Source organism: Ctenopharyngodon idella, chromosome 12 (assembly GCF_019924925.1).
Source record: "Ctenopharyngodon idella isolate HZGC_01 chromosome 12, HZGC01, whole genome shotgun sequence".
In the NCBI taxonomy this organism is placed as follows: domain Eukaryota; kingdom Metazoa; phylum Chordata; class Actinopteri; order Cypriniformes; family Xenocyprididae; genus Ctenopharyngodon; species Ctenopharyngodon idella.
In genome coordinates, this window is record NC_067231.1 from 13,809,174 (window position 1) to 13,822,647 (window position 13,474).

A 13,474-nucleotide genomic window follows, 5' to 3' on the forward strand; every position below is an offset into this window, starting at 1 on the left:
AATGTGTCTCAAATGTAACGCCCCAATCACGAGCTTCAGCATTCAAACACACAGCAAGTGACTTACCATTTTTGCGCTCGTTGAGAGGGGGCAGCCTCTGGTTGGGGTGCAGGGTTAGTTCACCCATCTCGTGGATTACAGCCTCACTTTGTGGGCTGGGTGCCAACAAACCCTCAATCCCAGCATCCCCCTGGTCCTCCATGTCTCCTCAGCGAGGAGTCAAGGGTCTCGCTGGAGATCAGCAGAAGATGCAGTCACAGGAAGCTCCTCACTTCAGTTTCTGCAAAAGACAGTCAATATATATTCAGGTGAAGAAAAAGGTGAACAGCAAAAAATTAATATAGGAACTTGGTCCAATGTTTGCAGGCTGTGTATTAGTAATACTTGAAAACATAATTGAAATGGAGCTTTTGGGAATGATGTAATAGGTCAAGGATGTGGTAGGGTCTGTAATATCACTTTAGCCATATGACACGACCAAAAACACAGAGGATGTGTTGAATCTGTGGCATATACAGTTTCTGCTGTTGCACATCTATCAAAGTGCTAACAAATAATAAAAATGAGCCTCTCCACAGACGGTGAATGAATAGACGTTGTGTTTGCTAGCCTATCATTACTTCAACTTTACATCATCCCAGTGGTTTAGACGTGAAACCAATAAAAACATAAACAGAGCGCTCACCATGGTGCTGTAAAATGCCAGAATACACTGAGACCACATCAGCACAAACCACAATCATTCATTCCCATGAAACATCCGACATTCAAAACCTCCTGTCACATGGGAATTGAGAGGCTAATTTTTATGCTGCTAATTTAACAAACACAAATTTCAGATGAATTCAACAACTGATCTCAAACATAAAATGCAGGAATATTTCCATACAAGGGGACAGTGATGGATTTTGTTTAGCTAAAAAACTCTATTTTGCCAATGAGGGATTTGGTTTTCTAGCTGTTATCTGTAAAAAGTAAAAAATAAAATAAAAATAAAATAAAACATCAGATTCAGCTTCCAAAAAAAAAATCTTACAAATAAAAATTGTAAATACAGTGCCACTTGAAAGTTTGTGAACCCCTTGCAGAATCTGTGAAAATGTGAAAAATTAACAAAATAAAAGAGATAAGACAAAATGCATGTTATTTTTTATTTAGTGCTGTCCTGTTTAAGATATTTTACATAAAAGATGTTTACATATAATTCACAAGACAAAAAATAGCTGAATTTATTAAAATGACCCAGTTCAAAAGTTTGTGAACCATTGATTCTTAATACTGTGTGTGGTTACCTGGATGATTGGACTGTTTTTTTGATGAACGACTGTTTTTTTGTTTTGTGATGGTTGTTCATGAGTCCCTTGTTTGCTCTGAGCAGTTAAACTGAGCTCTGTTCTTCAGAAAAATCCACCAGGTCCTGCAGATTCTTCAGATTTCCAGCATCTTTTGCATATTTGAACCCTTTCCTACAGTGACTAAATGATTTTGAGATCCATTTTTTCACACTAAGGACAACTAAGGGACTCAAACACAACTAATAAAAAAGGTTCAAACGTTCACTGATGCTCCAGAAGGAAACACGATGCATTAAGAGTCAGGGGTGAAAACTTTTGAACAGGATGAAGATGTCCAAATTTTTCTTATTTTGTTTAAATATCAATTTTCTTCATTTAGTACTGCCCTTTGGAAGCAACAGAAAATACCTACATGTTTCCCGGAGACAAATTAAGTACAATTTACCTTGATCTTCAAATTCCAAAAGTTTTCACCCCCCGGCTCTTAATGCATCGTGTTTCCTTCTGGAGCATCAGTGAATGGTTGAACCTTTTTTATTAGTTGTGTTTGAGTCCCTCAGTTGTCCTCAGTGTGAAAAGATTGATCTCAAAATCATTCAGTCACTGCTGTAAAGGGTTCAAATATGCAAAAAATGCTGGAAATCTGAAGAATCTGCAGGACCTGGTGGATTTTTCTGAAGAACGCTGGGCAATTTAACTGCTTAGAACAAACAAAGGAATTATGAACAACCATCACAAAAAAAAAAAAAAAAAAAAAAACAGTCGTAGATCATCCAGGTAACCACACACAGTATTAGAAATCAATGGTTCACAAACTTTTGAATGGGATCATTTAAAAAAAAAAATTCAGCTAATTTTTTGTCTTGTGAATTATATGTAAACATCTTCTATGTAAAATATAATAATCAGGACAGTACTAAATAAAAAATAACATGCATTTTGTATTATCTCTTTTATTTTGTTAAAATTTTTCACATTTTCACAGATTCCGCAAGGGGTTCACAAACTTTCAAGTGGCACTGTAATTGTCCCTTTCAGCTGCCTGTAAGATCTGATCCAGCTTTTCAAAGTCAATAGCAGGTTTTTAAATAGGAATGCCAGCTGTTTTTACTGGGTTATCAATGACTCAGGCCATTTACACAAAAATGTATTGAGTAAAACATTGTGGGACATGTGGTCACTGAACTAATAAAGTTTCAAAAGCATGTTTGAACATGGAGACGGATAATATTGGAAGAAAGCTGCATGGCCTGATATAACCTCTGAGTAAAGGGAACATTAGCATACTTATCAACCAGTCCAACCATTTTTTTGATTCTGCGATCGCTGAATACAACAGCAAATCAACAATGTTGCATTTTTTATGTTCCTGCATAATTTGCCATTTAAAGGTATAATAATTACAAAGAGTGGCATAATAGTACTACATAAAGTTAGAGTGACACGTTAGAGTGATAAAGAAACATGCATGAATGAGAAAGTAAAGTGTGGGACATGATGTTGTAAAGAGGGTTATTAAGCGCAACAAGCCAAGAAAAAGAATACACAAAGAAAGCCGCCTGCAGTCTTGAATTGATTTCTCTGTCGCGGCTTATTGCGTTTAAATGGTCAAATACACATCCTAACTGTTAATCAAATAACAACAGAAAAAAAGAGAAACTCACTCACTGCTATAAACTGAATAATAGCAGTTTCTATAAGGATCATGCATATTTAATGCATACAGTGAAGACTATGCAGTGGGTTTTTTTTACATTTAATTTTTCAAATTCTTTTGTATTTTGTACCTGAATACAACTACCTATTTGAAAAACTTAAAGGTGCAATAAGTAAGATTTTTGCAGTAAAATATCCAAAAACCACTAGGCCAGTGTTATATATTTTGTTCACTTGAGTACTTACAATATCTCAAATGTTTCCAACTATTTGTAAATCGTGAGAAAATTGCAACTTTAACCAAGGCTCCGGGACGTGTGAGGAGTCGCCTGTCAATTGCGTCATAACCGCGTTACACTCGGTTTCCGGTTTATTTTTGTAGAAACCATGGAAACACCAAAGACGCTTTAAAATATTACATGTTTTAATAGACAAGGGAACAACTGTTTTGATATATTTATAGACAGAAAACTAATTGTTGTTATATAGCTCAACACGTTTAGTCTTATTGTTTAAATCTAATTTTCTTGATTTTTTGCGAGTACCATGCCTCAGAGAAAAACCCTATTTTGTCAAGTAACGTTAGCTAACATAGCATAATCAGATGCAGCTTTATTTTTAGTAACAGTAATACAGCATTTTCTCCATCATACAATACGTTTTAAAATTAATTGCATGCCATTTATCAACACAAGTCATCCAGCATTTAATATGATATTCTAAAATCGATCTGTCTTACTGCAGTGTGCAACAAGTGTCTCACAGCAGCCACCGAGCGAACGCTCAGAGTAACGTTATAGCATAATTTTCAACACTCTCAAATGTCTCTAATGTGATAAACAGAGCTGCGTTACCTCATACTCATGACCGGAAAAGCGGAAGCGGCGCCGGCGACTGTGGCATAATAAAAGTTCCGCTGTATTGCGCAATCGCTCCAGCGGCCTCGTTCAGCTCCCACAACACTCAGTCCTGCTCTGCTTTATACTACAGTAACGTTAATAATCTCATCAATGAACATGATTGTTTCCCGAGTCCTATCCTGATTGTTTCTACCGGCTGTGAGGTGAAGACCACATGTCCCAAGATTCCGCGCTCAAACTTGGCGTCATCAAGCTACGCCTTTGTTTTGAATAGACCTCTAGCGGACAGAAAATATTACATATTGTAGCTTTAAACACTGTTTATTTGATTTTTATCTTTGTCTTATTGTTTGTAATTTGCTTCTCTGTTCTTTTTTTATAATAAGAAAAAACATTTTTGCATTAGCAAAGCCCTCCATATGACAAAACAGGATGTTATCCATATGAATAAAAATAAAATACACAGCACAATGAGTAATAATGACCCAAACCAAGATAACCAATCAAGGATCTGAACATGACATACTACAAACAAACACTCACACACAAAAGTGTGCAGATACAATACTACTAGGCCATGCCTCAGTGTATTCTTACATAACACACCAGCAAATGTCATCTACTCGTCCTCTTCATTTCTGAATTTCTTACACTCTCACTGTAACATCTTTTGGTTGATAGACAACACAATACACAAATTGATTATGTTTTGAATGGCAGTGTGCCAACATTCAGCACACTGTATGTGTAATGAAGTCTGCTATTAGTCCTTGATAGTGACTGTTGCTAGGATACAACAGCCTCCCACACAAATAAACTCAAGCTGCTGTCATTTCTCTCTCTCTCTCGGCAGTACACTGTTTAGTGATCACTCATATAGGACAGGGTCAAATGTATACTACACTGTAAAGTTTAAGCATGTATTTTAAAATGCAAGCCAAAAAAAAAAAAAAAACCTTTTGACAAAGGAAATGTTTCTATTTAATGTATTTAAACTTAATTTGTTTAATTAAACAAATTATGATATGAAAAAAAAAAAAAAAAAAAAAAATCACACTATTGTGGCAGATGAGTAAAGTACTGAAAGACTAAAAGTGGCTTCATTATTTAAAAATAATATGTAAAAGTTATAAAATACCTGTATTGTACATAGTGCAAATACCAACATTTTCAACCTTTTCATAATGTTTAGTCAAAATACAGTATTTGCTGTATTTAAAACATATTAAATGTATTTGCTCTCAAATTGCAATCTTTTTTTCAGAGGAATAATCCTTTTGACCAAACAGCCCTCATTATCAAACAGATTTAAAATGTTTAATTTTGCATATCGATATTCAAAATTATGCTTAATAGTAATTACAGTGAAATCATTGTGATGACTTATCACTCATTTACCCATTTCCTATCATTTAAAATAATCTGGACAAACTAAACTATGATGATAATCTCTAATTTATTAATTATTTTACCGTCAAAATCTTAACTTGATGTTCATTTGTAATGTCATAAAAAAAAAAATCTATTTATGAGCATATGATTGAATGCACACATGTGAATATTTGTATACAGGGCCTAAAATAACACTTGCCAAGTGCTAAATGTAAGTAAAAATTGGCGTTGGTATATTAAACGGTGTCAATCGTCAAACTCTGTTCGTTACTCACGGTGTGTTTGTGTGTGCGCGCAAACATTGCGCCCAGAAATCCCCATCTCAGACAGCTAGCGAATACTGAATTGAGCTCTCTTTCACAGCTTCTTGCACTTCGACATATTCAAACAAAACTGTCAAAATACCAACAAGTTTAGGCCCTGTTTGTATATAATTAGCTCAATCTGTGGCATATCCACTGCCACAAGCAATGGTGATGCAACACAAAGCAACAAGCTGACCATGAACCGTGAACTTGCCATGGCAAAATTTACCTCTACACTTTAAACTGTTGTTAATAAAACATAGGGCCTATGTTTATGTATATTAAAATTAAACATAAAAATGTAAAATATCAGTATATTCTTCAGTAATAATAAAAACATTGTGGTTATGACACCGTACAAAAGCATGAACATTACAGATGTGGACTACTGCGGCAAAGAAAAACATTCAAACAGTGTCCACATCTGGCATACACCACATTAAATATGTGGTACAGTGATCTATGAGATACAAATATATCTCTCTACTCTAAGGACAGTTACAATAACAATGTATATCTTACATAAGAAAAGAGCTCGGGGCTGTGCTGCTTCTGTGGTCTGCTGTTTCTGGCAAGCCACACTGTTAAAGCTCATGGCTAAACCATTTCCCATTCAGCCCTCAAACCACATACACATCAAACTATATCAGTGAATGGCAAGCTATCTATCAAAATCGATTCAATAAAGTTATCGAAAGGCAACTATCATGACTAAGAATTAAGGGTGTAGTAGTTCTCCCAAAAGACTAGCGAACTCTAGCGTTATTGTTAACTAAAGCTAGAAAACATCATAAATAAGTATTTTCATTAGTTGAAATAAATTAATTATTAACTGAAATCAAACAGAATACAAAAAACTCAAACTTATTTTATTTCAGTTAGTTGCTGAGGCAACATTTCTCATTTTTGTTTAGTTTAAGTTGAAGTACTAAAACAAGATCTGGACAGTTCTGTCATGAAACTCTAGGCCCTGTTTCCACCTGATATTAAGATGCTTTTTGGTCGATCGGATCACAAGTGGACGACACTAAATACAGGTGTAAAACATTTTGAGCTTGTCCACTTTCGACCACTTTCAGAGGTAGTCGAAACGCATTCGACCAGATTGCTTTCATAGTGTTTTCCACAAAAGAGCGCCTACTCTCTGCCTACTGATTTAATGTGTAAATATTATGGGAAGCACACTAGCTAGACAGAGCTTAAACTTTGTCAGCTGAAGACCCAAGTTTTGTTTGAAGATAAAAAAAAAATGTACCAAGCACAATGTTCTCTGACCAGTCCTGATTTCTAACACTCACTCACAGCATTCGCGATTGTTTTGCGGCTGTCAGGTATATGTCTGCCTCGTCTACTTGTGATCCGATTGACCAAAACGTATCTTAATACCAGGTGTAAACAGGGCCCTAGATGGTCCAGGCTAGGGCTGCACAATTAATCGAATTTCTAATCGCGATTACGATTACGGATGCCACGATTTCGTAATCCTTCAAAGGCGTGATTACAAGGAAAAATATCCACTTACATTATTCTGCGTATTTAAGAGGTGTGTTTAGAGCAAGTTACGTTGCGAGAGGCGAATCACGACTACTTCAGAATGTAAAAGGTCTAAACCAGCACAAAAGGAGCTACCAGTGAAGTAGGTGTACACTGATATGTCGAACGCACGCAAAACACCAGCACCTGCCATTTTTAAAATGCCGTGTACACAGCCTATATATTTACTCCACAAACTATCTCTACAAACATGGAAAACAGTTATAGATGGACCGCTCAACCTGACGCTAAGAAGAAAATCCAGCTCGAGCGGACCGAGCAAAACATGATTATGTATTTCTGCTAAGCTAGCGACATCGGACATCAAACACATGGCAAAAGCTAATACTTTTTCATATACAGTCTTCTTTCTTTGTATAACAGTTCTATCCAATAACATATTGGACAGGACTGTTAAACAGATCGTAAACTAATGAAGACAGAATGTGAGCACTGTGTGCTCAGGATCTGTCTGAACTGTTCTCAGCACCGTCAAAATAAAAGTCTGCCACGCCGTCAAAATAAAAGTAACAACAACAAGTGCAGTTTACACTGATTGGCTACTGATACAGCAGGAACCAATGAGCTTGCTGCTTAACCTTTAAATACTTGGTCAGCATTTGCTGTAGCAGTGCAATGTGCTTTCAGAAACCCTCTACCTTCCCCAGCTCCACCTGTATACATCTGCTATGGGTAATTCAAGTATGCAACACTGTACAGCAGCAGCAGCATGTCTTAATTGCTCACAGCAGTGCGTCTGTGTATGTACTGGCAGAAGAAAGTTGCATACTTTTTATTGCGCTTAAACTCTCACAAGGTTTATATAAACAGTCAGTTATGCCTTAAGTGAACGTAAACAGTTGTGAGAAAACTGGATAAATGTCTGTATATTAGATCCGCGCATGAGGTCTTAAAGTGACAGCAGCCCAATAATAAACCTGCTGCTGCTTGTCATTAATGTTAATCAAACAACAAAAGACAAAGAGAAAATCACTTTCACTTTAATTACCTTTAATAAGAATCAGTGTATAGCCTATATAATTTATACAGTGAAGTCTTTGTGCACTGCAAAAATCAAAAGTTGAGAAAACTTAGAAGTTTAAGGCAGATTTTTGAGTTCTTGTTTTTGTAGGAGATTTTTGAGTTTTCTCAACTTTTTGTTGTAAAAACTGAATACAAGTTGAGAAAACTCAAAAATCTGCTGAAGTTTGTTGCCTTAAACTTTTAAGTTGTCTCAACTTTTGATTTTATACAGTGTAGTGTTTTATTTTTACATGTTTATTCAATTTCTTACCTGAATACTAGGCTACTGTTAAATACACACCTACTTGTGTTTACTTCATTTGTATATTATAATGTATTTGCAATGTGCATATTTGTTTTAACTTTTAATAACAAAGATAAAATAATAAAATAAAGATTTTCATCTTCACCCACCCCTACTTTGGCCTAAATGGTCTGTCATTCTTTTTTCTTTTATATTTTGTTACCTTGCGACTACATTTTTAAAATAGGGAAATTTGTTTGGCTGTAGTGTTGTCAAAAGTACCGGTACTTCGGTACCAAGTCGGTACTGAAATTTTGAAACTGTGATGATACCAGCATTTCTGTAGTACATTTACATTTACAAAAGAAATTATAGATTAGAAATTAAATGTGACATCGCAGCCATGGAAACATTTTGGTTCATGCCGAATGAGAGAGGTACGTGAGTCCATAAATTTAAGCTTTGCATTCTGTTTTGCGAATCACGATCTGGTCACCTGATTAGCAGAGAATTTAACAATATTCCATTAGACTAGTTATTCCACTGAACATGGAATCTCTGTTTCTTTTCCCAAATCTTCACTCACACATGGGATTATAATGTTTCTTCCTTTCGTTCGCTTTTAGGTCTATTATAGGCTATTCGCAATCTTTACTGTGGTAAAGTAGAAAAAACACCGTAGGACAGAAACCTTTTTGCTTGCACGTCAGTTTCTATTTAGCACAGTTTGTGTTTGTTCTTAGACTTTATAAGGCGCGTCAAGTTTATTTCTATAGCGCGTTTCACACACGCTGGTAATTTTTTATCTTCGCTTTCCCTGGCAGCGCTAAATCAAATATAGCCTGAATGTGTGAAGATAAAACTCGATCTTCAGACCTTTTACAACAAGTGTCAGTTCCTTGTAACATCAGGAGATAACATGAAGAGCGAAATGGTCTCTTTCCTGCTCGTGTCCCACATCCCTCTCAAAGAGCAGAGCAGTAGGCTATATGACGCATCTTTGTGTAGAAATAAAAAACGAATGTTTTTTTTTTTTTTTAAATAATATTTAACTGTCTTATTATTTAGGTTACCATTATTTACCGATATTTATTTCATAGTTTTACAGGCTGTATTGTGTCGTTTCATTGAAGGAATAGCTAAAATAAACACGCACGTCTGTTACAAAATGGATGTTTGAGCATTTATTTATTTTTTTTATATTTCAAAATGTATTTCATTGAGGTATATATACACACACAAACATACACACACGCTCCAAATATTTATATGTATGATTACCATATTTAATATGTTTTTAAAATAGGCTATATAAAATAGTAAAATAGTTCCAATAGATTTTGCTGTGGTACCGAAATTGGTACAGAGAACAGTAAATTTTTATGGTACCGTGACAACACTATTTGGCTGTACTGCTTAGTCACTTGCAAAACAGTACAACCAACAAGAAAAAATCATGAATCGTGATTTTCCTGAAAAAAAAATTGTGATATTATATTTTCGCCATGTCGCCAACCCCTACACCAGGTCATGTAAAAGAGAAGTTATGTGAAGGGATAGCTCAACCAAAAATGAAAATTCTGTCATCATTTACTCACCCTCATGTTCCATATTTTTGTTCATATTCTGAACACAAAATAAGATATTTTTGATACTCTGATTCTCTCATCATTTCTGTCCACACAACCAATATTTCAAAGTTTCAAAAAGTAAAAGCATCACACAACCATATATATTTGAGGACAAACCTCATTGCTTGAACTTGATGTGAGCAGCAAGTGGTAGTGCAGAGAGATGTTCTTTCACTGGATGGATAAAAATGATGAGAAAATACTAAAATTATCTTCATTTGTGCTCAGAAAAAGAAAAAAAGTCTTTTGAAACGACATGAGGGTGAGTTTTTAATAACTGACAACCACCATTCCAAACTACAAACAAAAAAACTGCCTTCAAAATCAAGCTGGCATTGCTAAATCTCAACATTTCATTTCAGGGATTACATCTGAGCTTAAAATGGATTATATTTTACAGGACTACCAGTGTAAAAATGTCAGGAACACTGTTCAACACAACACTGTTAAAAACAACAGTGAAATAGCATTTCATACCCTGATGACCAACATACTGATCAAACATCAACTGACCACAAAGTGACTTTAATAACTGAACAAGTTCTTGTTTCATATCTGTTGCAACGAGCATTGTTCTAGTAAGGAAGTTACAACACTTGGTTTTCCTTAAGGAAGGTGTGCCCTCGAGCTCTAGTTCCCCATTCAACCTATTACCACAATAGCTTCTCCTTCACAGTGGCCAACATTTAATCTGTCGCAAGTGGCTTCAATGTCAGGGATCTGAACCTGATTCTGCTGAGACAGCATACTATGAGCCATGACTAAATACTCTGGAAAATATCAAACTCCAATTAAAAAGCAAACCCAGATGCTTGATCCTTTTCATGTGTCGTGCTGGAAACATGAGCAATGACTTCCATGTGTTCATCAAAGGAAAGTATCAAGGTGGGCTGGCACAGGATAAATGTTTAGTTTATTTCAGCCCAGCACTTGTGCTCAACTTCCTCAAAGAGGGTTAAAGGCAAACTTTAAGTTTAATTTTTTACGAATGGCCCATCAATAATACCTGAAGGGAATCAATAAAACGTTTACATATGTATACTAAAAAGTTTTGTTGATCAATCCTAGCTGTCTGTTGATATGTATAATGTAAAATTTATATTCAGTTTCCACAGCGCACATCCCCAAGTCAAGTGAGATTTACAAAGGGCACCATAGCTGTAATGCTGGGGGTCTGCTAATTACAAACTATTAAAAAAAGAAAATACAAATTAAACAAAAAATAATATAAGTTACCAACTTACCACTGCAGCCAAATAAAGGCTAGACTGCAGCTAAATCAGTGCTGTGCTTTTAGTATTATTTATATGCTATTTAAGCTACAATATGTAAATTTTTCACCACTAGAGGTCACCTATTCAAAACAAAGGCGTAGCTTGATGACGGTGAGTTTGAGCGCAGAATCTTGGGAGATGTCGTCTTCACCTCACAGTCACTGGAAAAGAATTCAAAGGAACTCGGGCAGAAATCATGTTCATGGATGAGATTATTAACGTTACTGTATGAAGCAGAGCAGGACGAGTGCTGTTGGAGCTGAACGAGGCCGCTGGAGCGATTGATAATGAGAGACGCCTCGCGAGCAGTGGAGCTCTTATTATGCCGCAGCTGCCGCTTCCGCTTTTCCGGTCAAGTGTATGAGGTAACACAGCGCTGTTTATTATATTAGAGACATTTGACAGTGTTGAAAATGATGTTGTAACGTTGCTCTGTGCGTTCGCTTGGCAGCTGCTGTGAGACACTTGTTGCTCACTGCAGTAAGCTAGATCGATTTTAGAATATCATTAATAAATGCTGGGTGGCTTGTGTTGAAAAATAAATGTCATGCAATTAATTTTAAAACGTATTGTATGATGGAGAAAATGCTGTATTAGCCATCTGACAAAATAGTTTTTCTCTGAGGCATGGTAAAAGCATGGTATTCATGGTAAAACTAGATCAGACGTGTTGAGCTATATAACAATAATTTGTTTTCTGTCTATAAATGTAACCAAACAGTTGTCCCCTTGTCTAATAAAACATGTAATATATTAACATCTTTGGTGTTTCCATGGTTTCTACAAAATAAAAACGGAAACCGAAGGTAACACAGATATGACGCCATTGACAGGCGACTCCGGGACACGTCCCATATCCTTGGTTAAAATCGCGATTTTCTCACGATTTACAAATAGTTGGAAACATTTGGAATATTGTAAGTACTCAACTGGACAAAATTTATAACACTGGACTAGTGGTTTTTGGATATTTTACTGCAAAAAAAAAATTACATATTGCGGCTTTAATTAGTATGTAGTAATTGAATTAGTATTTTCAGTTTTAATTTACAACGTTTCAACGTTACAAATCTAGGCAACACATAAGGATTAAAAACAACATTTGCGTATCATAAAAACATTTTTTTCAGCAGGTGAAATATTGATTTGGTTGTCGATAATTCATTTCAAATCAAAACCACATCACAGAGCATAAATCTCGCATACAAGCAGCACTACAGAGTATTTGATTTCCGACATTCATCACTTGCGATGACATGAAGTGGAGAATGGCAGTAGTCTAGTGTCACAGAGCTTCCCGTATAGTTACACCTGTATATAACTCACGAGTTGTTGAAGACTGCAGATCTATCAGGTTGTTGACTCTCATTCAGGAGTTTCAGTTTCACCAAGAGAGTCAAAGAGATACAAACACGATGCAAAAACTTGCAGTGTGTTTAACCTTCTTGTCATGCAGAGGATTAGATCATCAACAGACCCTTCCTCCTGGGCCTGCCGTATCTGATACTGAAGGGCTCAAAATGTAAATCCCACTGTCTTAACATAAACATCAAGTGAAACAGCAGTATTGATCTACACACATCACAACTCAATGTTTACAGACAATACTGTAAGTTAGCATGATACTAGCCTACTGCAAGTATCCAATATTTCGCGATATACAAGTAATTTAAAGCTCAGCCAAGAATATTTAAACTATACCGCGTTAATGTTTTTATTTTAGCGTGTATATCACGACATGACAATCATGTGTCAATGGCTCAATCCTCACATGAGCAAACAGGCTAGCACGAAAACTCCAACGCTACACATTAAATCATTTACTGTCATATGATTTCGCTTCTTACCCTGTTCCCTATAGCTGCGTCTAGCTTGTTTGTCGTAGCCCCTTGATTTAATGCTCCATGACTGTCATTGATGTGGTCACCCATGTATCCAGGGATTGATTCTGTTTTTCTTTGGGACTTAAGTTTTTTTTTTTTTTTGAGGAAGTAAGATGGCCGCTGCTGGTGTGTTCGTCTGAACTCAGTGACGAAAACAGTGTGAGAGGTGTGTGAGGCCAGTCGCCATCAGGGGGCGCTATTGTTCTTCCTGATTTTTTGTATGTTATAATTTTAAAAAAATATTTTTATTACATAATTTTTAATATATTAATTTATTACAAATATGTTCATTTACATAATATTAGTTAAAGGTACAGTTAACCCCCAAAATAATTACACTTTATTTGTAGTCAAAGAAAGAAGTCATATAGTTTTGGA

General features: G+C 35.8%; 1 protein-coding gene across 2 annotated transcripts in view; it reads right to left on the reverse strand.

Annotated features, from left to right (window-relative positions):
* Positions 1-13,274, reverse strand: part of mrtfba (myocardin related transcription factor Ba) — a 40,379-nt gene extending 27,105 nt beyond the window's left edge. For both annotated transcript variants that reach the window (XM_051915726.1, XM_051915727.1), the window contains exons 1-2: positions 13,061-13,274; positions 67-280 (exon numbers count right to left, since the gene is read on the reverse strand). In XM_051915726.1, the coding sequence (XP_051771686.1) occupies positions 67-202 (136 nt within the window). In that variant the 5' untranslated portion in view covers positions 203-280; positions 13,061-13,274. The remainder of the gene's footprint in view (positions 1-66; positions 281-13,060) is intronic.
* Positions 13,275-13,474: the final 200 nt, after the last annotated feature.